This window comes from Lissotriton helveticus, chromosome 4_1 (assembly GCF_964261635.1).
Source record: "Lissotriton helveticus chromosome 4_1, aLisHel1.1, whole genome shotgun sequence".
Classification (NCBI taxonomy): Eukaryota; Metazoa; Chordata; class Amphibia; order Caudata; family Salamandridae; genus Lissotriton; species Lissotriton helveticus.
The window spans coordinates 100976878-101004159 of NC_136063.1; the positions used below are offsets into that span (position 1 = coordinate 100976878).

General features: G+C 46.3%; 1 protein-coding gene across 5 annotated transcripts in view; it reads right to left on the reverse strand.

The window, feature by feature from the left end:
- The window catches only part of MROH1 (maestro heat like repeat family member 1), a 2054050-nt gene that overhangs the window by 922792 nt on the left and 1103976 nt on the right, over positions 1 to 27282 (reverse strand). For 4 of the 5 annotated variants that reach the window (XM_078686513.1, XM_078686514.1, XM_078686515.1 and 1 more), the window contains one exon: positions 10077 to 10103. The exons of the other annotated variant lie outside the window; for it this stretch is intronic. In XM_078686513.1, the coding sequence (XP_078542639.1) occupies positions 10077 to 10103 (27 nt within the window). The remainder of the gene's footprint in view (positions 1 to 10076; positions 10104 to 27282) is intronic. 5 annotated transcript variants of the gene reach the window in all.

Genomic DNA, 27282 nt, shown 5'->3' on the forward strand with positions numbered 1-27282 from the left:
ATGTGGTGCATGTGACTGGGGATATTTTATGTGAGTGGTGGGACTTGGTGAAAAAATTAAAAAATAAAAAGCACCTGGCTTGTGGGTATAGAAACAATTTTTTTTCATGACCCCGGGCTGGAACTATTAAAAGAAGTAAAGTGCGAGGTAAACCTGTCGTGATTATGGACAGTACCTCATGTGTGCGTCGACATGTTTCGGAGACCGAACTCCTTCTTCAGGACGGGGGCACAACTTCCCCACCTTACTCACGTTTCACTAAATTGTCAAAAAAAAATATTAATGTTATTAACAAAAGTGAAAAACATATATATGTGTGTGTAACTACAGGCTACTATGTGCCTACAGCGGTTTGGCTCAAGTTAATGCAATTTGCATGACCTAAGAAAAAGAAAAAGAGAAACAATGGTCACCCTGGTAGTGGGTAGTTCTGACAGGTGCAATCACCTGGAACAAACCATGCGCTTATTAGCCCTGTGGAAAAAAAACACTTACATGACAGACAACATAGAAACATAAAACGCACTCTAGTTAAGTTATAGAAGCTAGGTTCATACTTGTCAAGTGTTGCTTTCTTGCTTCATGAGCATTCAAAAACGTCTGGGGGGTGATTGCTGTTGTGCAATCTAAATAAGAGACAATGTAGGTTTTTAGTGTGGTCCTTAACTTACTTTGTTTGCCTGAATATGAATTTAGCAAGACTCTATACTCACGAACTCTGGATTAGTTGTCCTCCGTCTTACCCCACCACGCTGCTCCGCTGGACTGAAGTGAAAGCACAGGGCGTGTGGTATTTATACCCAAGTTGCGTGATAATTGCTTTGCATCGGTAATGCCCAGGCGGATGTAAATTTGTGCCCATACATGGGTAATCCGGCGTTAATCAGGTGTTTGGCGTGCAAATTGAATAATTGCAAGCCCTTTAAGGCGAATCCGGTAAGCTTTGGTGAATTTCATGGCCTCGTATCCAAGTGTGCAGTATTAGCGCATGCGTAGGAAGCGCCGTCTGAACGACGCATGCGCGGCCGGAGTCCCGCAAGGAGAAGCTGAATGGCTGAGTCCGCATGAGTGTTAAACAAAAGGACCCCATCAAAGGGCAGGTAAACCAGACGTTCCCTAATATTCTCGGGAAAAACAGCTTCCCGCAGCCAAGCATGGCGATGGAGAGCCACAGAAGTGGCCATAGCATGGCCGAGAGCGTCGGCAACATCCAAGGCAGCACGGAGAATAAACACAGCCAACTCCCGACCCCGCCAACACATGGTGCCGTAGATCAGCACGGGCACCATCATGGGAAACCTGAGAAAGAAGGGACTCCACAGAATCCCACAGGATGGAGGTAGCCCTGGTCAATACACAAAGAGTGTTAAGCGCCTGCAAAGCAGCACTGGATGAAGCGAAGATGTTAAGCCCCAATGAATCCAACCACCGGGCCTCCCGAGATGGAGGAAACAACACCACAGGCAAGGATGGAAACTGTGCGCAGAAGAGAGCCTTGAGTAGAAGGGTGGAAGGAAAGGCAGACTGGGTCATGCAGAGCAGGACGGTGGCAATGCAGGAGCGGCTGAGGCACTTGATCACCCATGGCAGGACGCCCCCAGAAGACCAGAAGAGAATTGTGGAGCGACGCTTCAAAAGGAAGGAACAACTCCCGTCCACCAGTGCCCTGGTGGAGAACCTCCAAGAGATTATCTGTAGGTAAAGGGGTGACAGGCTCGCCCATCCGCAAAATGCCAGTGGCCATGGAAATAGCCCGAACGAAGGCAACACTGGCCTCCCTAGGGTGCCGCAGGGGAGAAAGCTATTCCTCCATGGGCGATGGCTGCAAACTGAGCAGTCCGTCCCCAAGTCCAGCTAAAGGGGGACGCGGCCAGCCCCGGAATGGTGGGGGATCCACGGATGAGTGGGGAACCTGAGGGGTCCCCGGGGAGGGTGGAGAAGTCGGTGGAGGGTCCAACCGCGGACTGCAGAGAAAAGGGCCCGAGGACTTAGGCAGCGGGGATGGCAAGGAGCCCTTCCTGGAAGATGCTGGTGAAAAGGCAACAATGCAGCACCCTGTCTCCGGGGAGGAAGAAACCAGCAGATGACAAACCTCTGGAGAGGAGGGAACCTCCTCAGAAGAAGAATCACGGACCTGACGCCGGCACGGCGCCGTGGAATCCGCCACAGGCACAGGTTTGATGCCGACCGGCGCCGGAGAGGGCATCGGCGGCACCGAGTCGACCTCCTCCACCACATGCTCCCTAGGAGAATGGGGCGGGTCTGAGCCAGTGCGGATAAGGAACGGTGCCGAAAAGGTGCCAGCTCGACCTCACTCGGGGCAGTTGCCCACAGAGAGTACCACGAGGGACTCGGGAAAGCACTCCAAGCTCTGGCCTCCACCCGCGGCACCGCCAGGGCCGGGGAGGAAAACCTGGGGCGCTGAAACTGCGCCCGCTCGGCCTCTGGAGAGGCAGCCACCTGCTCCGAGGGGGACTTGGGGACAAGCCCTGAGTCCCGGCAACCTACTGCGACGCCACAGGGAGCCCGGTAGGGATCTGCAGCGAGGCAAGGATTCCACGGGTCGAGGAGCGGAGCCCCGAAGGACTACCCCTTGACGACACCACCCTCCTACAACCTGAAGCCGAAACATTTGGTGCCGGGGCCGAAGGCCCAGTGCGAGGCAAGGAAGCGGGGATCATCTCAGGAGGTGGAAGAGGGGCCAAAGAAGCCTGCAGAGCAGCAGCGTAGGATGGTCACCCCGATGCCGGGAAACGGCGGATAGGGAGACGATAGGGGCACACGTCCCGAGGGGAACCGATGCCCCCGGCCGAACGAGGAAAAGACCTCGGAGACAAACTACAGGACCTACCAGCTGGCGAGCAAAGCCCTTAGGGTCATGGCGCGGGGCGGTGCTGCAGACAGAATCGGTGGTTCCTGGTCTCCGATGTAGGGAACAGATGCGGGGACGACACTGACCTGGACAAGAAGGCCGAAAGCAATTTCAACCGGCGCTCCCGCTGGGACTTCGGTTTAAGGTGCTGACAAGCTTCGCAGTCCGTAGAGTCATAGTGCTCACCCAAATACCACATACATATCGGGTGAGGGTCCGTCGCCGACATCGGACGTGCACAATCCCTACATGACTTGAAGCCCGAAGGCATTCGCACACTGTTCCACAAAACAAAACTTGAAAAGGAGGTCTAAAAACAGGCAGGACACGATCCGGATCTGCGTTGAACGCGGAAAAGAGAAAAAACTGACATCAGCGCGCCAGGCTTGTCTTTCTCCAACTCTTCTGGAGGTACCCCCCAAATCCCACGCAGGATCAGCGGATGTGGGACATAGGCACCACATCTGTACGCAGATTGCCCTAAAGCTCCAGCATTTGATGCATTGAAACTTAACCAGTACCCCATCATTCCATTCATTGGATGAGGACTCTTTCTTCAACTCTTCTGGAGGGTCCCACACATCCCACGCAGGATCAGCGGGTGTGGGACACACCTGTACCCACATTACCCCACAGCCGTCCTGAGGGAGACCCGCATGCCAAGGCCCACAACCACCCCTTGCGCCCCAAGTCGGGTCGAAACGTCGACGCCCATACCCATCCCACCTGGACCACGTACCCCTGTTCATACCGTGTAACGGATATTCAAAAACAAATTGCTATTAAACTATATGAATGTGGCTAGGTAGAAAAAAGACTGAGAAGTTTTAATCAGTCTAATAGAAATGAACTATTGAAACCATTCTTTATTTGACACTGTCTGAATTCCTTTCACCGCCCCACACTTGAGCACTTCCTCCTTTTGCACGTTCTCTTGGAGCAAACTCCCCTTCTCCACCATCTTTCTTAAACGAATTATTGCAGCAATGATAAACAATGTTGTATTCGTTACGATTAAATAAACTGCTGTTAAGCAAATAACCCTTGATAGTTGCACTTTAATATATCGTTTTGTAATAATTACTATGAGCCAATAGGTTAACGGCTCCAGAAACAATAAAATTAATCTACTGTAGGTTGTGATTTGCTTCAACTACAGAATAAGGCCCAGGATCATTGTTTTTTGGACCATATACAACCCAGGTCCAGGACCATTGGGTTACCCCATTTTTGAGAATGACAGTTTACCAAAGGGCATGAGTTAAGTGTTGCAAAAGATAGCTGGCATTCAAGGATCTGAGGGTCAACTGGTGTATGAAAAATGTTTTCTCAAATGTCTCTGTGTTTGGATTCCTCATCAGGCAAACTAGAAGGAAAAGCATTGGGATGAATTTTGTGGCAGGGACCTGTACCAGCTGACTATCTGTTGTCAGGTTTTGGGAGACAAAGCATGTGTCACCTGATGCAGAACAATGCGACGCGCAAGCTGCCCGTTAACTGGCAGACCTGCACATGGTTACTACCAAGTGACAAAAGGAATATCAGAAAGGCCTCATTAAATGGTAATAATGGCTCTGTGGCAGCCTGAAAAGGTTGAGGTACTTCTGTCAAGGCATTAGTGTTTACTTCTGTAGTGGATAGATGCAAATCTAGAACCTTTGATGCCCCTTCAATCACAACAGAAAAATGTGCTTTATTCATTTGGCAGGTCTGGGTAACAACAGGGTATGTGTTGGGGAAAAATTGGATCAATTTCTACAAATGCTGACAGGCATCGCTCATTGGTGGCTTAAACCCAATATTCGAGATCAGGTCCAATCCCCATTCGCATTTTTAAAAAAAATGCCCAGCTACAGACCATGAGATCTGCTTAACACACAGCCACTGTTCATCAAGGAAACCATGCAAACACTGAAAGGAAACTACATGTGAAACGGAAAAAACTACAGGGAAGAGGATCCTAGGCAGTCACATAGTTTGAGTATTGTTGGTCCTCGGTGGCTGGGGGTATGGTGGGATGGGCCTTAGGGTGAGGAGGTTCAAGACTAGCCATGTAAAGTAGGGCTATGGCCTACCCAAAACAAAATTCAGGTTTCATTTGCCACAAAATGTACTATGGTAGGATATTCCTTCTCGGATGTCCACAATTCCCAAAGTATGTCCATGTGATGAACTTGACTTGAAAATACCTTCTCTTACTGGAGAAACTATTTCAAATCGTGCAGACTTAAAATAAGATGCTGCTCTATAACAGTATTATTAAGCAAAGCAGTTGGTGTTGGTCAGCCAATGTTTGAGTCTTCTGAAATGTGCATCCATTTTCTTTTGCGGACACTTCATATAATCCCCAAAAACAAGATTGAGGATTCTGAATTATCATAGGGAACCATTTATACTTTATTTGAGCACATTTCTAATATAGAGTTTGGCTTTCCTTAAAAACATTTACAATAATGGTCCCATTCCTGGCCCTTCTTCCAGACTTTAATATTCTTTATTTTTTCACTCTTTCTTATGACAACGTTTCCAGGATAGTAGAGGTGCAAAGAAAATAAATACACCAATGTGCAGTGTGAAATGTGTTAAAATGCTGCAAGAACATATTTAAGGATGATCCCCCCCTCGCCCTAGACAATCCAATTGAATTAATTTTTTTTTGTACTAATCGATGTAACCTATTGTCAACCTGTGATTCCCTTATTACTCCTCTGTAATGTGATTGATATGCTGGTGATGATTAATAAAAAAAGTTTTACCCAAAAAAAAAAAGAACCTATTTAAATTGGTTTAATGCACACATGTAATATAGATCACATTCAGCCCTGGCTGTTTCCTAATTTGTGAATGAACTCCAGTTGTAACATAAATAAACAGCATTGTCTGCTTATCTGGTAACAATCGAAAATTTTAAGGAAATCATTCTGAATTAAGTAGAAAAGCCAAATGTCCCATTCTTGTTTGACAATTGTACATCTGTATTTGACACAGTTAGCTGTGGCAGTTGTTTTTCTGATGTCAGAAGTAAACTATGTCCTATTACACTAGACAGCTAAATAGTAAGGTTAGAACTGGATAACATTAATCTTAAGCATAGGTTTTCATATTGCATTGCAGATTTTCATGTTGTTTTACATACTAATTAACAATCATCCTTAATTCCTCATAATCGCTCTTTAGCAGTGATTCGTCTTCAGCAGAAACACAGAGCTGTAAAAAGCATGAGCCGGAACCACAGCGTTGCAAAAAACATCTCTTAAGGTTAGTGTCAGTTAGGAAGAGAAGACAGTTAGTAAAGCTCAAGAATGAATCGGTGTTTTCATTATCCATCCCCCACTAAAGGATCACCACTTAAACACAATCTTCTCTCGATCCTTTGCTAAGCTGTGTTCATTTTCTGCTTGTGTGTTACTAGGTTTAACTCCCCACCTCAGAAGGAGCCAAGGCTGGGAAGTATTTTCCTATGTTACACAAATGTTAGTGTCTTCCATCCTCAACAATGTGGAGCGACCCCTATCTTCACTTTGAGAATGCTTAGTCCAGATACATCAATTTGTTAACATCCCTTAGTGAATGTAGACCACAACATCTTTTGAGTGTACATACCATTTATCCCACTGTATCAATATTCTAAGCCAAAAACGCTTAAAACCAACAACCAATGTCCATTTTGTTCGTAAGGATAGTGTTTTGTTATATGTAAACACTTGTACGCGTATTTTGCATCAATGTTTAATGTTACAAAGCAGCAACACAACACTACCTTGTACAAAGGTGGGATTTCTCCTCCTTGTTCAACATTGGTAATCACCTCAATCTTGCCATAAAAAACACCGGCAGAGATATTTAAAACGTTGTCGATTTGACCCAAAAAGCCTCCTCTTTTAACTTTCCAATGATGACCTGTAACTGAGAAGATTGAGAAGAGTGCTCTCGACCATCTCTAGGACTGCTGATATAAAAGAGGAAAAGTACATTCACATAAGTGTGGACTTCAGGCACTATTTTCAAGAAGGCAGCATGCCTGAATCAAAAAAGCCACAAAAATGTGGTTTGACGGATTTAAACGGCTCCTTTAAATAACAAACCTGTAAAGTTTAAGCAGATGAAAGCAGGTTGGTATATTCAATAGTTTTACTGATAACTATTTCTGGGCAGATAAGCATTCACTTGTTTCTAAGACCATGAAGTAACTGTTAAACAATAAGTAAGATAAAAACTATTCTCTAGCCACCTCAGTTGTGTGCATACGGCACTACTACTCTGCTGCTTCCCATCAACTACTAATCAACAGCATGGGATATAATTATGACTTCAAGTCAATTAGATCGCTAGCAGTCCAAGCAGACTCATGCAAGGTCTAGTTTCCACCTATGATCATTGGACCTTGTTTAGGTGAACACCCTGGAGACCAACCAAGGAAGGCAGTAAACAATGTAGTGGGAATCAGGAGAATTTTCAAGCAACAACATTTTCATCCAATGACCACCAAATTAATCAATGGCATGTATGTGTTACCACATCAAAAGAGGGGCACTGACCACTTTCACAGAATATGGAATCGCAATGTTATAATCAATGTCTAAAAGTGCCTACTAATGGCAAAATCTAATCTTATGTGGTAAATGAGATAACACAACTGTTTTTAAAAAACACAGACAGTACTCCTATTTGTCTGTTTTGATAAAATAACCATTCAGATATGCAGGAATTGGGAGACACTTCTGGCTCATATGGAAGCTGTGCCATGACCACTAACACAGACTTTGCTACTACCCTTACAGACCAGATGCATCATTTTTGGATAAACCTTTTACTAATGGTACTCATGGTTTGCTGCAAAAACAAGGCCCAACAAAGTAAAGAAGAGATTTTTTTGTAAAAGACATTAAAAGAAAAGAATTATTCTCTTGATTTTTATACAAGCCAGTCTAAGAGTACAGCCTACTAAAACAACTCTAGTGGATTTTACAGCTTAGCTGTATTATCACTGGTTAAACTCCAGGCAAAGTGACACAGACTTTTGTTTTTGGGCAGTCAATCAACTAAGCATTAATGAGTAACAAACATCGGTTACGAGTGAAAAGAAGGTGTTTAGGAGTAAACGTCTGTTTTACAGCTTGTATACGGTTACACAGACTGAAATTTTGTGGCTAAATGATTAATTTTTCCATCTTTGAGAATTAGAGTTCCATAACTGGACACAGTCACTTCTTTTCTTTTGGACAAGAAGATTGTTTTTCATGGTGTTATGAGTAACGTCTTTAAAACTCAAAGCCTTGAACCTTTAGCCAGAGGAAATACAGGCAAAACTGTAAATGCCCAGTACCAGGAAGGCTGAAAGGGCAAATTTCAGAATCATCCTCCAATTAGGAAGGAAAGCTGAGACTTTAGAATTTTCCAGACTGGTTTGCGAAGTACGCTGAAATCCAGCATCTACTGCTGATTATTAGTGGACAAAACAACCCTAAGTTGCAGATGCACATGAGTAGCAGATGCTGCCTTGCAACTTTCCAGATGGAAAGGTTAAGCTGACCAGATCAAGTTATCAATTCAGACTCCCAATCAATGTGACCACTAAATAATAAAGAAAAACTTTTGCTCTGCTAAGCCCCGGCACTAAAAGCCTAAATGTCCACGGACCCTTGAGCACACTGAGAAGGTAATAATTGAGCAACTTCAGAAGTAGCACATTTTTTCTAACTTTCCCATTTGTAAAAAAACGGGAATGTTCATCCCAGACGGTCTTCGCAGTACTTTTGTGTTCGTCTGTAAACACATTAACCCAGTTATAAACGAGACCGTTCTAATTAAGCATGTGGCAGGTAAAGAGAAATAGGAATAACAGCAATATGCAAAACACCTACTGCTATACCTATAAAACCAACAAAACAAGTTCACTGATAGAATGGAGGGAAAGGGCACTGAAAGTCAATCATCTGACTAAATGTCTATCCTAGTAGCATCATATAGGCATTGCATATTTTACAGCACAATCATGGCTAAGCGGTCGGAGGAGGTTCTAGAGGAATGACCATTCTTCCTTGAAATGGTTCGTACAACACTGTGGGAGATTCACATATCAATACTGGTTGAGTTCAGGGGCCACTGTAGTAACCACACACCTTCACAGACCAAGCCAATAAATACTTAAAAAAGTAGATGGGGTGGAGATTAATTTACACTTAAATACCCTAAATAATATTTAGAAAACATTTAGTCCCCTTGTCACAATAGTATGTTAAGAAAGCTAGAACTGCTGATGTATACTCAAGTGGTATAATTAGTGGAAGCAGCATCACTACCCACAGTACCTGTGGTGACTAAAGGATGTTCTCAAATGACCAGCTTGCTAGAGATAAAACAAACAATTTAATTACCCGCCCAGGTTCTGTGGGTTACAGGGTTACCCCATTACACTTAATGGTATGCAAGAGATAAAAGGCAATAAAGACCAATCTACACATGATCAAGGCCTGAAACAGGTTACATCAAAGCACTGTCATCCTCTAGACTAGCTTCACAAAGAGATTATGAGGCGGTAAGAAATTTCAGTGCTGCGGAGGACTGCTCCTTGACGGAGAAGCAAACCCAACATGACCACCATTTCATGCAGGTTTTCCACACTGTGCTGCAAATAAAAGTTATATTCAAAGAGAACACTTTTCAAAAGCATACCCTGCAGAGAGGTCCTTTTTCCCTCTTTAAATCACATACTTCTGGTTTTCTTTAGTGTTTATGTTTATGTCTACTCTCAAACTTGTAGCCTCCTTTGTGTTGGCCTCAATTACACTCATATAATTTGGTGCTGGTTTGCACATCAATGTACTAGTAAGATAAACCAGTCTATTACTACTTGAAACCCTCCTGCTTTTAGGACTGTTTCCAAATGGTACCTTCTGCAGGAAGGGTCCTTTCAAAGTGGCCTTTCTCGCTTAAAAAAAAAAAGGTTGATCTTTACAAGACACCCACTTAAACTCATGCATAGCAGCGGGTAGTTATGCTCTTCAATTCAAGCTCACTGTCACCTCTAGAGCTCTCCTACTTATAAGGCTCCTTCACAATTGCCCTGAAACAGCTACCAGTGGGACTGTAACTTGCTGTTCCCTATCATTCGATTTGAGATGCAGAGAAAGAGAAGAGATAATGAAAGAGGGAAATGGAGAGCTTTTCAGATATAGTAACTCATGGTTTCCCCACACTGTACCTTGGTTTCTACTTTGATTCCCAGAACCTGAGCAATAAAAAAAAAACAAAGATCATTAGAAATTAATATGCATGCAATAAGATGGCATCCTAAAAACATAAAGTGTAATTATATGACAAAAGATACCCTGTAGATATAGCACTTACAACAAAAAAAACATTTGACTGAAGTGTGTGCTAACTGCCATAAAGAAATGCATCATGAAAAATTACATTATCTCATTAGTAAAATATTTTCTAGTACCAAGAGGAATTTGTTTACAGCAACATTCAAAATTTCATTGTGAGCCATCATAAAGTCAGACCTTTTTGTATGGTGAAAATTTCTATAATATGGATAAGTCCCACTTACCCTGAAAATCAGCAGACAAATATACAGATGTTATGAGCAGATTTTCATTGTTAGTATTATACTTGTCCCCTTCCTGTCTAACTCACTCAACATCTACTTATAAAACCTGTAGACACTCTGTATCGCACAAAAAAAGCTTTCTACTATTTTAGTATTCTTTTGAGCTCAGTCAGCTGATCTTCAACTCATGCTTCCAAACAGCTCTCAACATTAAATACTATTTCACAGAGGGTGAACTATAAATATAGTGCAGTAACAAAAACTGTAAGTGAGGATAGGCAGCTTTTAGAATACTTGACATGGCTACAGGGAGGTGCTGCATTTTCACTGTTCTTGGGAAGGAACCTTCATTCATGTGACAACAGAATTTTAAGTGACAAAGATTGTCTGTGCTGGTCTTTTGGACAGCAGAAACCTCAGCTGAGGAATGCCAAGAACTGTTGCTTCAAGTTAGAGGCAAATCATATTCTGTTTGGGCCACTGAACTATGTGTATTTGGAAATAAGCATCCTTGCGGTCCAGAAACAAAATCCAGCTTCTTGCCGGTCAAAACAATCTGTCAGTCGATATTTTGAACTTTTCCTTTTTGCATGAGTATTTTCAGATAAAGTATATGTAATCCAGGGCATAAACCCCATCCTTCCCTTGGAATTAGAAAATATAGCATGTACAGAACCCTATTTCTCTGAAAAGGAGGATCCAACTCTAGCCCCTTTCTCTACTAAACCAAATATCTCCATAACTAAAATGTTTGCGTGTGGGGGTGAGGAGGAACTGAAGAGTTTTGGTGTTAGGTTATCTCAACATGCATTAGATGAACACAACCCTGAGAGGAATCATAGTGGTCTCCTAAGGCATGGTAAAGGAGAAGGAAAAGGAAACTCAATCCTTTTGACCTCATTCCACTCAGCAGCCTTTACGGAACTGAGAAAGAGTCTGAAGCTTTTACAGGGGCTGCTTTTTTCGTACACTGGTGAGTGAAACCTCGGAATCTTTTGAACGCCCTGTGAAATCTATGAAGGCTGGAAGCAGGCTACAAAACCTGTCAGTAGCACAACACTTTTTAAAGTGACACAGCTGACACCTTTCTTTCACCAATCAATAATATTTCTAGATCATTCTAGAAACGTGAAGTTCTCATCCAAACATACATTCTTAAGAATACTGATTGCTCCATGGAGCACACTACTACAGACATGCTACCTAGGCCAGCATGCACGACTTGCCTAGATGAATCCATACCATCTTGAAGAAGTCCCTTAAAGAGACTAAGATGCCCAGATAACGATAGAACTACTAATATCAACTTAACTTCTCATAAGTATCTGTGTTCCTATCCAATAAGCAGGTAACTGTTGAATATGTAATCACCAGAATCCCCTAATGCAACTCGCTTATTGTTCATTCATTCATTTCGTCTTTATTTCGACAAAAAAGAGGTCATAAAAGAATACACAATAAAATTTCAGCATAATTCATTACAGTTGTTTAAAAAATACAAAAGTGTAAAGTGCTGTAAAATTCATTCTTCATAAAAACATTATCTAAAGTTAAAAGGACAATCAGCCAGGAGAACCTCTGGTCACCAATACCCCCGAAACACCCACGCATTGTGCGCGAGTACATTTGATCTCATTTTACCACTTACTTTCTTCTGATATTCCACATGGCAGCCAGGAATTTCGTAACAGCAAAAATAAATTATTGGGGATAAATCGGTTTTTAATATTCGATAGGAGTGAAAACACTGCCTAATCCCCAAGTTTTTGCAGATAGGGATGATCCACTTCTTCCTAGGAATCTGGTAGGAAGGGCAGAAGAAGACCATGTGCAACTCATTCTCTAATTCCCTAATGCACGACTGGGCAGTTTCTGGGAGCATTGGGGCACCAACGGCTGGTGAGGGCTCTTATTGGTAGGGAGTCATATCTCCATTGGAGGTACAACTTCCTATGACCATTAGGGATGAAGGTATCATAAGAAGACTCTAATGTGTAGTGATCTTTTAGTGCCAAGAATGTGCTCGTCATTGTCCCCATTTGGGCATTCGTTAAGCAGGCAGACAAATTATGATCATAATACAGACTAACTAGCTCCTTACGGGATATACCCCTGCACGCTTGTTCAGGGTTAGTCCATAGTAAAGGGCAACCAGCCTATCAAATTCCTGCCTGATATATTTCAGCAAGGGGGAATTTGAACAATTCTGCAAGCTCGTGCCTGTAGCTGGCGAGTTCAGGGGTTACCCAGAGACGCCTCCAGAAAGTTAGAGGCTTAAGTCCTGGTTCCTCCTTGAGTGATCTCAATCCCAGGTCCAACCTAAGGGGAAGTAGGGGCGTACTAGCGGGCAAAGATACCAACTGCCTAAGAAACCTATTTTCCGTGACAGTAATTTCTGGGTGACAACTGTGGCTCCACAGTTCCCCTCCATAGATCACCGCTCCCCGTGCCTGCATTTTATAGATTTCAAGAGGTGGGCAAATAGGTTTTGACGTAGTTTGTTTTAGGAGTTTGAGAATCCCCCCTGCTTTTTGCGAGAGCTTTAATTGGGTTTTAATCTGATGTTGCACCCAAGTCATATTTTCATTAAGAGTTAATCCCAAGTATTCAAACGTTTGCACTCTTTCCAAACGAACACCACCTATAGCAGGGTTTGGGCGAGATGTTTTCGGTGGATTAAAGATCATGAATTTCGTTTTTGATGTATTTATTTCTAGTCCCCGATCTTGACAAAATGAGACAAAGCCATCCAAGACTCGCTGTATGCCCTACGGAGTCTTTGCCAGCAACACGGTATCATCTGCGAACATAATCGCAGAGATCCCTGAACCAGCGAGCCTTGGGGCGTCTCTGTTGGGGACCGTATTCAGGTGGGTGATTACTCCGTTGACATGGAGGCAAAACAGGGTTGGCGCCAAAACGCAACCCTGCCTTACCCCCCTGCCAACGGAGAAACTTGATGACAGATTGCCTTGTCTCCCACACCTGACCCGTGCGAAATTCTGCGAATGGAGGCGTATTAAGATATTTAAAAAAGGGGTTGGGATGCCTAAATCCCCCAATACACTCCAAAGTTTCCTTCGTGGAACCAAGTCAAAGGCCGCACGAAGGTCTACGAAAACAGTGTAAAGCGAACCGCCCTCCACTTTGACCGTTTTCCAGAAAAGCATGTTTAATCTGAAAATCTGGTCAGTGGTGGATACATTCCTTCTGAAGCCTGCTTGATAATCACTTAAAATTTCAGAGTCCTCAACCCAGTCCAAGAGGCGATCCAGAATCAGCCTGGCAAAAAGTTTCTGAGATACATCTATTAGGCTGATTGGCCTGTAGTTGGCTGGGAGCAAAGGCGACCCCTTCTTGAAGATAGGGACCAACTCAGCTCCCAGCCAAGTATTTGGAAGTGCCATTCCCCCCAAGAACTGCATTAAAACATTTTAAGAGATAGGGGGCCCCATATCTCGGGTTCCTGTTTATAGAGGTCCCCCGGGACCTTATCCAGCCCTGGGGCTTTTCCCGCGGGGAGCTTAGCTATAGCCGCCCGGACCTCACCTAAGGTGAACCTAAGCTCAAACGAGACAGAGACAAGAGTGTTCGCAACATCAGGCGAGGGGATATTCGTGCTGGAGATATCCCCCTCGTACAATCTAGCAAAGTGTTCTTCCCAGACCTCAGCAGCAATATTAGGTGCTACTGCCAGCTCTGGTTCAACTGAGCCAGTGCTCACAATTTGCCAGAACTTTCGTGCGTCTTTAACCGCAAGAGCCAGTGTTAACTTTAACCAATTCTCATTCTCCCATTCGATCTTAGCATGGCGAATGAGGTTCCGGTACACTTGCCTCCTGGTTTTTATAAGATCTCTACGGTTTTAGTGCCACAAGTAGCTCACTTTTCGCCCGTCTACATGCCTTGTTGTACCAGGATGGCTTCCTTACCACCCCTCCTGCACATGGACCTGGGGGATTTAAAATTTCTGAGAGGGTGCTTATTAATACATTGTTAAGTTTTCCCAACCTTTCATGAAAATCATTCACAAGATGCTGTTCAGTAAGAGCAGCTACATCATCCAATACTGGGATTACCTGAGTGTACAATTTAGCTAACCCATTAGGATTTTTGGCCAACTTGTCCCATCTTACCCTGCGTCTGTTAGATGACAGGGTAGCCCTATTAGGTATAACAGATTGCGGTGATAAATTGCCCTTATGGATACCGGGGATTTTAAAATCTAAAATTAGAGGATTATTGTGAGAAGTTGGCCTGATGTGCAGTGCTCACTATTCTAGTGATCCCTATATATCAGTCCAAACAACCCTTATTGATGATTGGTTGTACGTCAACCTTATAGACCAGCTATCCTAGTAGCATGGATACGAGCAGTCTAAGGCTAAGACTCTAGAGGGCGTGTTAAGCCAGCTGTTTTACCATCACATTACCCCTTGAACACCCAGTGAAAGGACACCACACAAGTGTTATGAAAATAAACAGTGTATTTATTAGAATCACAACAACCCTGTACTCTTTATGAGGACAGGGTGCTAGGCACACAACAAAACTCTTACGAAAATACTTAAGTTAGCACAGTATAAACAAATGCCCGAGGGGCACGAAAAACCATATACTCTAAAAGTGGAATGCGAAATTACTAGCAGGTAAGTACAGTACTAATAGGCTTTGGAATCGCTAGGACTTGACTATAGAATCGTTAGATTACTTCTAGGAGGCCTAGGGGACTCGGGTGCAGAGTGCGCACTCTCACGCGGGATGCGGGACAAAGTCTAAGGAAGCTAGTAAAGTTAAAGTTAGTGTTCACGGGCGAACCCGACCTGGTAGGGAGAAAACGACAGTGGATCCTGACCCTTGGATAGTGAGGCTATGCTGGGGCACCGAAATGCCGAAGTTACCTAGCCCAGGGGCTGCAGCTGCATAGGTCTCAAAAGACGTCGGGAATCCTCGTAGACGAACCAGGAGCCTGGAAGAAAGATGCTGGCAGGCGACCAGTGAAGAGAGTTCGAGGGGATCCAAGCCTGGATCTCGAAGATGGATGATACCTGAAAGCAGAGGGGCCAAGTTCGTGACTACTAGCCAGTAGTCAGTGGGCACCAGGAGGGCACCGGATGGTAGTCACCTCGACTAGGTGAGTGGGCGACGCTGGCTCTGCAGATCTCACGGACCAGGAGGCGTTGTCGGCGACCAGGATGGAGAGGCGAGCTGTCCCACGATGGATGAAGCTGTCGGCGTCGAAGTTACCCAGGATTGGGCAACAAGCCTTGGCTAATTCAAGCCCACGCGGTGGACTCAAAATGGCGTCTTGAGTGGACCAGGAGGGTCCGGGGTGCTCCTCTTCGGGAAGGGAGCAAGGGCCAGTCTGGAGCAACCAGACCAGCAGCAGTGATGTCGTCGGGCGTCGTTCAGAAGGCCACAAGCCAGCGGGCTAGTAGCCAAACAACGCAGTGAGCAGCAAAAAGCAGAAGGGCCCCACGCCGATCGTGGAGATGCTGGGGGGCTACTCTTCGGTGCTGGAGCTGCTCAGGGTCGGGGCTTCTCGGACCCCAAAGCACTCACCAGGAAATTACTCGGCGGGCTTGCTGTGCAGAAGTCGTGCAGTCTTGGCAATAGTCGGTCCCTTGAGGTCTCGTCGCACTCACGGTTCTCAACTTGGCTGTAGAGGTGAGTAGAGGTCGGAGGTGCCAGGGAAGCCGGGTCTTGTCGAGCTGGGCAGTCGGATTCCGGAGGAAGGACGTGCAGCAGACCGCAGTGTTCTTGATGGTGCCTGCGGACGCAGGGTGACTACTCCTTAGCCACAAGGGAGAATCTTGAAGAAGTAAATCTTGAAGTCCTTTCGTAGAAAGTTGTGTCTTGATTCCAAAGATGATCTGATTTGGAAGGGGGCCAGTCCCTACCTTTATCTGGGAAAAGGGGGCTGGCACGCGACTGGGTCCTGCCCTATGGGTGGGACCAGGAGGGGGTGGTTACACCCACTTCCTTGGCAGGCTTTTCCCCAGCACAGGGTCTGGAGTGTCCCTGGAACTGGTTCAAGCCAGCCTATGCACAGTGAGCACCGGGGTGCCACGTGCAGTCACCTTCCTCTGAAGCCCTGCCTACCTACAATACACAAACTCCTGTCTGGGACGGTGCTGGCACCGCCCCTGGCAGGAAACCCTTTGTCCTTATCTCCTGCTCTGGGAGGACTCCCAGCAGCAGGAGGGCAGACTTGTGTCTCGGTGGCAGCATCCATTTTGTGGAGCTGAGGCTCTGTTTGACTTTAACCGGGGTTAGGGGTTACATACATGTTGTGTCCCTCTAGAAGGGTGGAATGCTAACCCCGTCGCCAGAATTGGCGAGGGGTTAGTATTCCAATTCGTATGACACCTTACTCGACATGTTTTGATAAAGCGATACCAGAGTTGGCATATAACCGCGAGGAATATAATGCACTTAAGAGTATATGGTATGCGATATCATGGAAACGGCTAAGGGATGGATCCCGAAAGCCGCAGACAGGCTCAGCTCATGCCAGAGCACCATCTCACACGATTCCAAGCACTCTGCCTTCAGGATTGTTAAGGCCTGCCATAGGAGTGACTGATAGGAGATCTGTGTGTCCATTTTAGGGTTAGATATAGGTATACTATATCTAAAGCAAAGGGTGAGTACACCACCTTGCCCCAGCTGTCGTGCAGCCAGTTGTGTCAGATTTGGATGGCCAGCCAGGGGTGGCATAATACATGCTGCAGCCCCTGGTAGGCCCTGGGTACACCTATGCCCTGGGTACCTAAGGTACACTGTACAGGGACTGATAAGGTGACTCAGTATCCAATTTAGATATGTACCTAAGGTACATGGAATCCATTTTACAGAGAGAGCAGTAGGCCTGGGGCCCTGAATAGCAGGGTCCCAGGTCAACTAAGTCAGAAAACCAGCAAAACACCAGGCAAAAAGTTGGGGGCAACCATAGTCAGGGATCTACCTTCCTACATAACCCCCCCCCCCAAACGAAAGGAGATAAGGCTAGCCTTGCCAGGTAAGCCTATATTGCCTGAGTGGCCATATAAGGAAGTACCAGCACTGGCATGGTTACCCCCTATCTCATGGTCCACTAAGCAATCCCTCACCCTAAGGGTGTCTGAGGGTCTCCACCATAGGGAATCTCTACCTGTGGTGAGTTTTGGCAAAGTAAAAGGCTGGTGCTGAAATGGAGTACTGAAGTGAGGCTCCACTAATTTTGGGCTCAGCTTCCTCCAATCATTTTCCACCATAGAGGCCTTTCTTTCCAAGACTGAGTTGTTTTGGGCTCTCAGGGTCAACCTCTGGCTACCTACAGCTGGAGGTTGGGTCCCTCTGTTTGGCTTACTGGAGGGACAGGTCAGGTCTGGGGCCCTCAGGTCCCAAGTTTGGCTGTGCCCAACAGTGTCCATCTGTGGGAGGTCCCTAACTAATTTTAAGGGGGATCCCTCAGGAGTATGTTTTATTTTCACTTGGCTAGGACTACTAGCTTCAGTGCCCTTAATCTGCTGATTGGGAAATTCTTTTGGACAGGGGGCCCCTTGGGGTCCAACACTGGCCTCCCTGACCTCTACAGCCCTGGGCTGACTGAGGCAGGGTAGAGAGGGGCAGGTTACCTGCTCCAGACTGGGTCCCACCTTGGAAGGGTCCACTGACATCAGGGGTTCTGCCAGGCTAGGCCTGACTACCTCTGTGGCAGTTTCTTCACAAGGGGTCAGATCAGTTCCCTGAGGAGGCTGATCTTTTCCTAAAGTCTGGTGGGAGGGAGATTTCTCTTCCTCCTCAATGCTCTCTGTCTGAGTGGAGTGATCCATAGTTTCAGGCTTCACAACACTATCTGTCTGAGTTTGAGCTGTGGCCATCACAACTCTCCCAACCTTTTCAGGAGGGGGCTCAGTTTGGGTGTGGGCTGTTACCATTACAGCCTTGACAACCTGTTCTGGGAAGGAAGTTGTCTGAGATTGGGTTGTGACTGGCACAACCCTCCTGACCTGTTCAGGGAGGATATCTTGGACTGGGGCTGTGGCTATCACTGCCCCACTAACCTTACCATGGATGTTTACCATTTTAGAATGGGTTTCTTGCTCTACTTCAGCCCAGGCTGAGAGCTCTAAATCATTCCCCAGTAGGCAATCTACAGGCAAGTTTGGTGACACTGCCACTCTCGTGGCCAGTGACACCTCCCCAGCTGAGATTGACCACTGCCATGGGATGATCTCTCTGTACTCCATCAATATTGGTCGCCTGGTATGTGGCACCAGGCAAAAGTTGCCTTGAGGGGACTAGACTCTCAGTCACCATAGTGATGCTAGCCCCTGTATCTCTATAGGCCTCAACTTTTATACCATTGATGAGGGGCTCCTGTCTGTACTTGCCCAAAGTGTTGGGACAAGTTGTGAAGTTGGCAAACCCCATGCCAGTCTCACAGACAAGAGTATCTAAGTTTGGGGACCTGGTTAGGCCAGAGTCCCCAGGAACTCCCAAAGTAAATGCACCCAAATTCTTGGGGGCACTCCCACCACCTGGGGGATTACTACTAGTAGTAACAGGAGGCTTGGGAATGTTACTTGGGGGTATGTTCTCCTTATTGTTGTTCTTGGGGCAACTGCTGTCAGTTTTCAAATGACCCACCTGTTTACAGGGATAACAATAAGGTTTCTTCTGGTTATTGGAAGGATTCTGGGACCCACCCCCCTCAGAGGATTTTTGGGGCCCTGATGTGGTTTGATCTGGAGATTTATTCCCACCCTTCTCTTGAGGCTTGGTTGATTCCTTTTTCTGGTCACCACCTTGGTTCTTGGGCCTAATCCTGGTTCTGACCCATTTGTCTGCCCTCTTACCCAATTGTTGTGGAGAGGTCAGATCAGAGTCTACCAGGTGCTGGTGTAATAACTGGTTCTGACAATTATTTAAGACTTGCTCTCTCATAATTAGATTATACAATCCTTTGAAATCAGTAACCTTACTACCCAGTAGCCAGCCTTCCAAAGCCTTAGTGGCACAATCAACAAAGTCAGACCAGTCCTGAGACTGAGTTTTCTGGGTGTCTCTGAACAGCAACCTGTACTGCTCAGTGGTTAAGCCAAACCCATCAACCAGTGCATTTTTCAGGACCTGGTAATCATTAGCATCCTCCACTCTTGTAGTGAGGAGCTTATCTCTACCTTTACCATCAAAGGAGAGCCACAGTATAGCTGCCCACTGACTCTGGGGAATGCACTGCACAGTGCAGGCCCTCTCCAAAGCAGCCATCCATTTCTGGATGTCATCCCCTTGTTTAAAGGGGGGCACTATCTTAGTCAGGTGTTTAGTATCTAAACCCTTCTCTTTTTCTCTTGGGAGATTGCTGCCACCAGTGGGTGCTAACCCACTCATCTGCTGCTCTCTAGCAAAGGCAAGCTTCTCTTTGGCCAGGGCAAGTTCTTCCCTTTCAATCCTCAGTTCAGCTTGTCTCATCCTAGCCTCATGCTCCCTTCTCTGAGGGGAAGTAAATCTCCTCTGTGGAGGATTCCTTCTCCCCTGAGAAGAGGCATTAGAGTGCAGAGATCTATTGGAGTCCCTAGAAAGAGATCTATCTCTCCTAACTCCAAGGTTAGGCCCACTTAGGGTTAGTACTGGGGGTCCCCCAGATCCTAGCCCAAGTAAGTCTAAGTTGGCCCTGGTTAGCCTTCTGACTACCTCAAGACCTTTGTCTACCTCATCCCCAGAGAGTTCCTCCTGATCCTCCTCTCCCTCAACTGCTGTAGCAGTGTTGGGGAGGTCTGGATCCCCAGAGGTTCCTTCTAAGGCTGGCATATTCTCATGTAACTGAGAAATCTTTCTGGCATCATATGTCTCTAAGAGACCTATCAGAAAGGGAATGGTGGGGTTAGACCCCTGCTTCAGTTTCCTGGAGACACAGATCTGTCTCATCTCCTGGAAACTGAGAGCTGCATATCTGGAAGTGACCTGTGGAGGGTCAACACTTACCAGGGGAGTCTCAGTGGACTCTCCATGGTTAGACATGCTTTTCTAGTGAGGTGTAAGTGGTGCACTTACCTACACTATATGTTTGCCTACTGATCCCTTGCTAGAGTTGTAGTTTAGGGTGTGCTAGGCCCTAGGAGCTACAACAGCTGGTTCAGTAGAACTCAGAGTATGCTAAGCTAAGTTATATGTACCTTTAGTACTTATGTGATCTTTCACAAGATATTCTTAGGATATGTGTGGTAAAACAACAGCAAGCTCAAATCCCAACCGCTGCTCACCAATGTGAGAAGTTGGCCTGATGTGCAGTGCTCACTATTCTAGTGATCACTATATATCAGTCCAAACAACCCTTATTGATGATTGGTTGTACGTCAACCTTATAGACCAGCTATCCTAGTAGCATGGATACGAGCAGTCTAAGGCTAAGACTCTAGAGGGCGTGTTAAGCCAGCTGTTTTACCATCACATTACCCCTTGAACACCCAGTGAAAGGACACCACACAAGTGTTATGAAAATAAACAGTGTATTTATTAGAATCACAACAACCCTGTACTCTTTATGAGGACAGGGTGCTAGGCACACAAAAAAACTCTTACGAAAATACTTACGTTGGCACAGTATACACAAATGCCCGAGGGGCACGAAAAACCATATACTCTAAAAGTGGAATGCGAAATTACTAGCAGGTAAGTACAGTACTAATAGGCTTTGGAATCGCTAGGACTTGACTATAGAATCGTTAGATTACTTCTAGGAGGCCTAGGGGACTCGGGTGCAGAGTGCGCACTCTCACGCGGGATGCGGGACAAAGTCTATGGAAGCTAGTAAAGTTAAAGTTAGTGTTCACGGGCGAACCCGACCTGGTAGGGAGAAAACGACAGTGGATCCTGACCCTTGGATAGTGAGGCTATGCTGGGGCACCGAAATGCCGAAGTTACCTAGCCCAGGGGCTGCAGCTGCATAGGTCTCAAAAGACGTCGGGAATCCTCGTAGACGAACCAGGAGCCTGGAAGAAAGATGCTGGCAGGCGACCAGTGAAGAGAGTTCGAGGGGATCCAAGCCTGGATCTCGAAGATGGATGATACCTGAAAGCAGAGGGGACCAAGTTCGTGACTACTAGCCAGTAGTCAGTGGGCACCAGGAGGGCACCGGATGGTAGTCACCTCGACTAGGTGAGTGGGCGACGCTGGCTCTGCAGATCTCACGGACCAGGAGGCGTTGTCGGCGACCAGGATGGAGAGGCGATCTGTCCCACGATGGATGAAGCTGTCGGCGTCGAAGTTACCCAGGATTGGGCAACAAGCCTTGGCTAATTCAAGCCCACGCGGTGGACTCAAAATGGCGTCTTGAGTGGACCAGGAGGGTCCGGGGTGCTCCTCTTCGGGAAGGGAGCAAGGGCCAGTCTGGAGCAACCAGACCAGCAGCAGTGATGTCGTCGGGCGTCGTTCAGAAGGCCACAAGCCAGCGGGCTAGTAGCCAAACAACGCGGTGAGCAGCAAAAAGCAGAAGGGCCCCACGCCGATCGTGGAGATGCTGGGGGGCTACTCTTCGGTGCTGGAGCTGCTCAGGGTCAGGGCTTCTCGGACCCCAAAGCACTCACCAGGAAATTACTCGGCGGGCTTGCTGTGCAGAAGTCGTGCAGTCTTGGCAATAGTCGGTCCCTTGAGGTCTCGTCGCACTCACGGTTCTCAGCTTGGCTGTAGAGGTGAGTAGAGGTCGGAGGTGCCAGGGAAGCCGGGTCTTGTCGAGTTGGGCAGTCGGATTCCGGAGGAAGGACGTGCAGCAGACCGCAGTGTTCTTGATGGTGCCTGCGGACGCAGGGTGACTACTCCTTAGCCACAAGGGAGAATCTTGAAGAAGGAAATCTTGAAGTCCTTTCGTAGAAAGTCGTGTCTTGATTCCAAAGATGATCTGATTTGGAAGGGGGCCAGTCCCTACCTTTATCTGGGAAAAGGGGGCTGGCACGCGACTAGGTCCTGCCCTATGGGTGGGACCAGGAGGGGGGTGGTTACACCCACTTCCTTGGCGGGCTTTTCCCCAGCACAGGGTCTGGAGTGTCCCTGGAACTGGTTCAAGCCAGCCTATGCACAGTGAGCACCGGGGTGCCACGTGCAGTCACCTTCCTCTGAAGCCCTGCCTACCTACAATACACAAAATCTTGTCTGGGACGGTGCTGGCACCGCCCCTGGCAGGAAACCCTTTGTCCTTATCTCCTGCTCTGGGAGGACTCCCAGCAGCAGGAGGGCAGACTTGTGTCTCGGTGGCAGCATCCATTTTGTGGAGCTGAGGCTCTTGTTGACTTTAACCGGGGTTAGGGGTTACATACATGTCGTGTCCCTCTAGAAGGGTGGAATGCTAACCCCGTCGCCAGAATTGGCGAGGGGTTAGTATTCCAATTCGTATGACACCTTACTCGACATGTTTTGATAAAGCGATACCAGAGTTGGCATATAACCGCGAGGATTATAATGCACTTAAGAGTATATGGTATGCGATATCATGGAAACGGCTAAGGGATGGATCCCGAAAGCCGCAGACAGGCTCAGCTCATGCCAGAGCACCATCTCACACGATTCCAAGCACTCTGCCTTCAGGATTGTTAAGGCCTGCCATAGGAGTGACTGATAGGAGATCTGTGTGTCCATTTTAGGGTTAGATATAGGTATACTATATCTAAAGCAAAGGGTGAGTACACCACCTTGCCCCAGCTGTCGTGCAGCCAGTTGTGTCAGTTTTGGATGGCCAGCCAGGGGTGGCATAATACATGCTGCAGCCCCTGGTAGGCCCTGGGTACACCTATGCCCTGGGTACCTAAGGTACACTGTACAGGGACTGATAAGGTGACTCAGTATCCAATTTAGATATGTACCTAAGGTACATGGAATCCATTTTACAGAGAGAGCAGTAGGCCTGGGGCCCTGAATAGCAGGGTCCCAGGTCAACTAAGTCAGAAAACCAGCAAAACACCAGGCAAAAAGATGGGGGCAACCATAGTCAGGGATCTACCTTCCTACAATTATGATCACTCTCCCCCCTGTGTGTGACCCTAAAGTCTACTATTCTATTCCAAGACCTACACTCCACAAAAATATAGTCAAGACTTGCCTTCCTCCCTGAATGATAAAAAGTGGAGGCAGGGGGATTGTCAGACTTTATGCGCCCATTACATGCCCTAATCGAGTGGGTCAACGTGAATGAAGTGATTTGTACAGCTAGGGGGGGTCCATGCTCTTGCCGGAGGGCCTGCCACTTGAGGGATTTTCCAGACGTCATCCTCCTCCTGATTTACCGCATCTAGCAAACCATCCAGTGGTTCAAATTGGGAGTTAAAATCTCCTCCCACCACAAACGAGGCACCCTTGGGAATGTTGATTAGAAAGGAGGATAGTTCTTCAATGGTTTCGGACACAGAAGTGACACTCACAGGTCTAGAGTAGATATTGACCACTGCCAATCTGAAACCATTCAGCCACTCTAGAATAACACACTGGACATCGTCTGAGCTGTATCCATAGTTTTAACACTGCAGCCCAAATGAGTTGCTACCCAAATTGTTAACCCCCTGACGGGCGACCTTTTCCCGCCCATCTAGCAGCAACTGAAAATGAGGCAAATCCTAAGCGATGTTGGTCCTCCCGCTTATTAACTTCTCTGTTCATTGGATATGTAGGAATAGTGCCCAGATCCAGTTTACTAGTAGCCTGAAGTATTAAACTATTATGTTTTGACCAGGGTTCATTAACTTGATCCATCAAGGCCTCACTGAACAAAAAATCTCAGTCAATGTTTGTTAACTTGTTAAACTCTCTTTTAACAAAAATTGTTCATGTTATCCACACAAGTTTCCGTTTTCTTGAGAATAGTGGCACAATAAGCACATTTGATCAAAGCATTCCCCTTTCTGTTTTAGGCATTTATTACACAACTCACCATCATTGGGGTCAGCCAAAAGACTGCTTTTAAAATCTCATGGAGGACATTACAAGTTAGCCAACATAAATTATACATACTTCAAATCGATTCTTCCCTTGAAAACTTGCTGAGACAAGGAAAATCCTTTTCCTTTAAGTAATTCTCGGACAGAAGGTGGCATGGCCAAATTGCCACAGGTGGCAGATGCATCGCCTTAGAGCTCCAATCCAGCTACTTCCAGAGACATAAATGTGCTGAATGGGGACTGTGATGACGGTCAGGAACAATACCATCAATTCAGAGAGCTGGTGATGCCAACCAGGCCAAATACCCAGTGATAAACCAGCAAGCAGAAGGATGTGGACATGCAGAAAACTCAACCGGTGCTGTCCTAGATACTATGCTCGGCCTGGAGAGGAGTTTACCACACAAGTGACCTAAGGAGGAGGCGCTCTGAGGAGCTGAGTGGCTCGATGTGGAGGCAGAAGCAGAGGAGTAGCCGATGCGGCTTGGACAGTAATATTTTTTTTTTAAAAACAAGGTGGCAGCACTGAAAGGCTAAGAGTACCTGACCCAGACAGGAGCTCTCCACTGGAAATTCTGTGCATAAGGTCAACTAAGGATGATTTTAAACTTTCAGAAGGCAAATATCATCCGCAAAATGAAATAAAAAAGAAATAAAACACATGAGGCGGCTGCGTCCCAATCACATGTTGAACAAGGGCAACAAATCTTAAGGGAAGTTATATGGGGGACAGGGGGATATACTGGGGCATGGGGGACAAAGCCATGAGGGAGGAGAGACGACAAGGACCTATGTAGTAGCGTCCATGCCGAGTTCCATGGGGCCCTTTCTCCCCTGCACCCGGCAAAGTCTAGCTGGTAAACCCTTGAGTCCACAAGATCATTTGCCGGAACCACCATGCAGTATGCTGATATGAACCAATCAAATCTGGTAACCTTTGTTCAGCGTGATGGTGTCCTGAAAAAACTTACCACCCCTCGTATGAGCAACTAACATGGTACCATTGCCGGCAGAATCATCTGGTGTGCCTCAAGGGAAGGAGGTGTCTGCGATGCATGCACCGGACCCGGCAAACAAGAGTGCCTGAAACTGTGGACAGTGGGGCATAGTGTGTCATCATAACACACACCTCAAGGAAAAATGGAGGAGGCGGCTGTGGATGAGACTACACGAACGAGCATGGAACAGCCATGACCTATGTGCGGAGGAGATGGCCTGTGTTGGATGCTCGTATGGTGGTCTGATATAGGAGGTTATGGCAATCGCTAGAGCAGTAGCTGGGCTGCATCGGGGCCCCCTGCCAGATTCCACACAGCAGGGCACGACTGAGCCCAGCGGGGTGCAGAGACAGCCCAATTTTTACAGCATGGCAATGGTGCGGATGAGAGGGATCGGCCAAGATAAAGAGTGAGGCAGGCAGTGGAGCGAGCCCTCTGAGCTCTGCCCAGAGTCTGGTGGCCAGTCGCTATTTTTGAGAAGCCTTTGCTTTGGCCCTTAGAACTACAACCATTAGCCCTGGCATTCACACCCTTTGTCCTCAGTAATCTAGAGTCTCAAATAGGCATGGGGGGAGGGGGGAATTATCTCCCTTAATCACACCTCTTCCAGCGCCAGAGGCCCACATACAGCGGGATTTTGGGGGGGGGCTCAGCCCTTGATGCAGTGATGCAGGGAAAAGAAGAAGACAAATGTGATGCCTATGTCCCGGCCACCTGCAAAGTCATATCGCAGATAATAGCTGCATTTAAAGCCGAGATGGATCTTCTGCATCAGGATTTAATTAAAGCGCTCACGGACCTAGATTATACAGCTCAGAAACCTGATTCAAGAACCAACCACCGTGAAGTGGAAGTAGCTGAAAGTGGCCATGAAAGAGATGAGCTAGCAATCAGAGTAGACTTACTCAAGCAACGCTGACAGTGGTTTACAGACAAGCTAGAAGATGGAAAAAATTAATCTAGGTGCAATAATGTGGGCATCAGAGGTATCTAGAGTACCATCCTGGACAAGTAACTCGCCTAATATGTACAATACCGGTTTGCCCACTACTTCACACTGGAGAGGACACATACATTGAGCTTGATCGGACCCATAGATCCTACAACACACACCAGGTGAAAACAACTTGATGCCCGATGTTCTGACCAACGTCCATTATTTTCGACAGAAAGAAGAGATCATTAACTCAGCCAGGCAAACAGACCCGTTACATCCTTGTACCTTCTCTTGTGTTTCCCATTTAAATTTATGTTGCCCATTTAATTGAGTTGTGTATTTTTAATCCTGTAGCACATGCATTGCCTTTTTGATTACATCATATAGAATGAGAATGTTATTCTGAAGCTGTAGTCCTGCAGAAGCAGCAGTACTGTGCTCTATCAACAAATTGGACGTTTAATTCCTGGATTGCTTGAAACTTTCTTTGAATACAACATTGGCGATGAGGGACCCTGTATCTGCTACTATTTAGAGCACAGGAGCGGTACTATCTACTTGTGATTACATTTTTTTTATTATGGACTGCTTAACTTGAATGACGAATTTATCTTGATCTTCTGAGCGAGCAACGTTTTTACTACATTTCTGTGCTTGCCTTACATTTTTAAAGCATTCCTGGACCTGTGAACTTATTTTAAACGTTTTTGACATTTTCTGAGTATCCGAGGAACTGGATATATTTTGTGCAGGAAAGGAACCATTTTTCCTTTAAACCGATTTTATTTCGTTTTATACTTTAACTGCATCTGACCAACTCTGCAAAAAGTTTGGAGCAACTTATTATAACTTTAAAGAACTGCATCGTACAAACTTGCCTCTTAACCATCATTAATTTGTAAGACGCGCTGGAGTCAAACACATGCATCTGAACGTTCGTTATTTCTTCTGAAGGAATCCATTTTGAGGGGAAGAAGCGCTGCGTTACAGTTGAGAGAAGATCGGAAGAC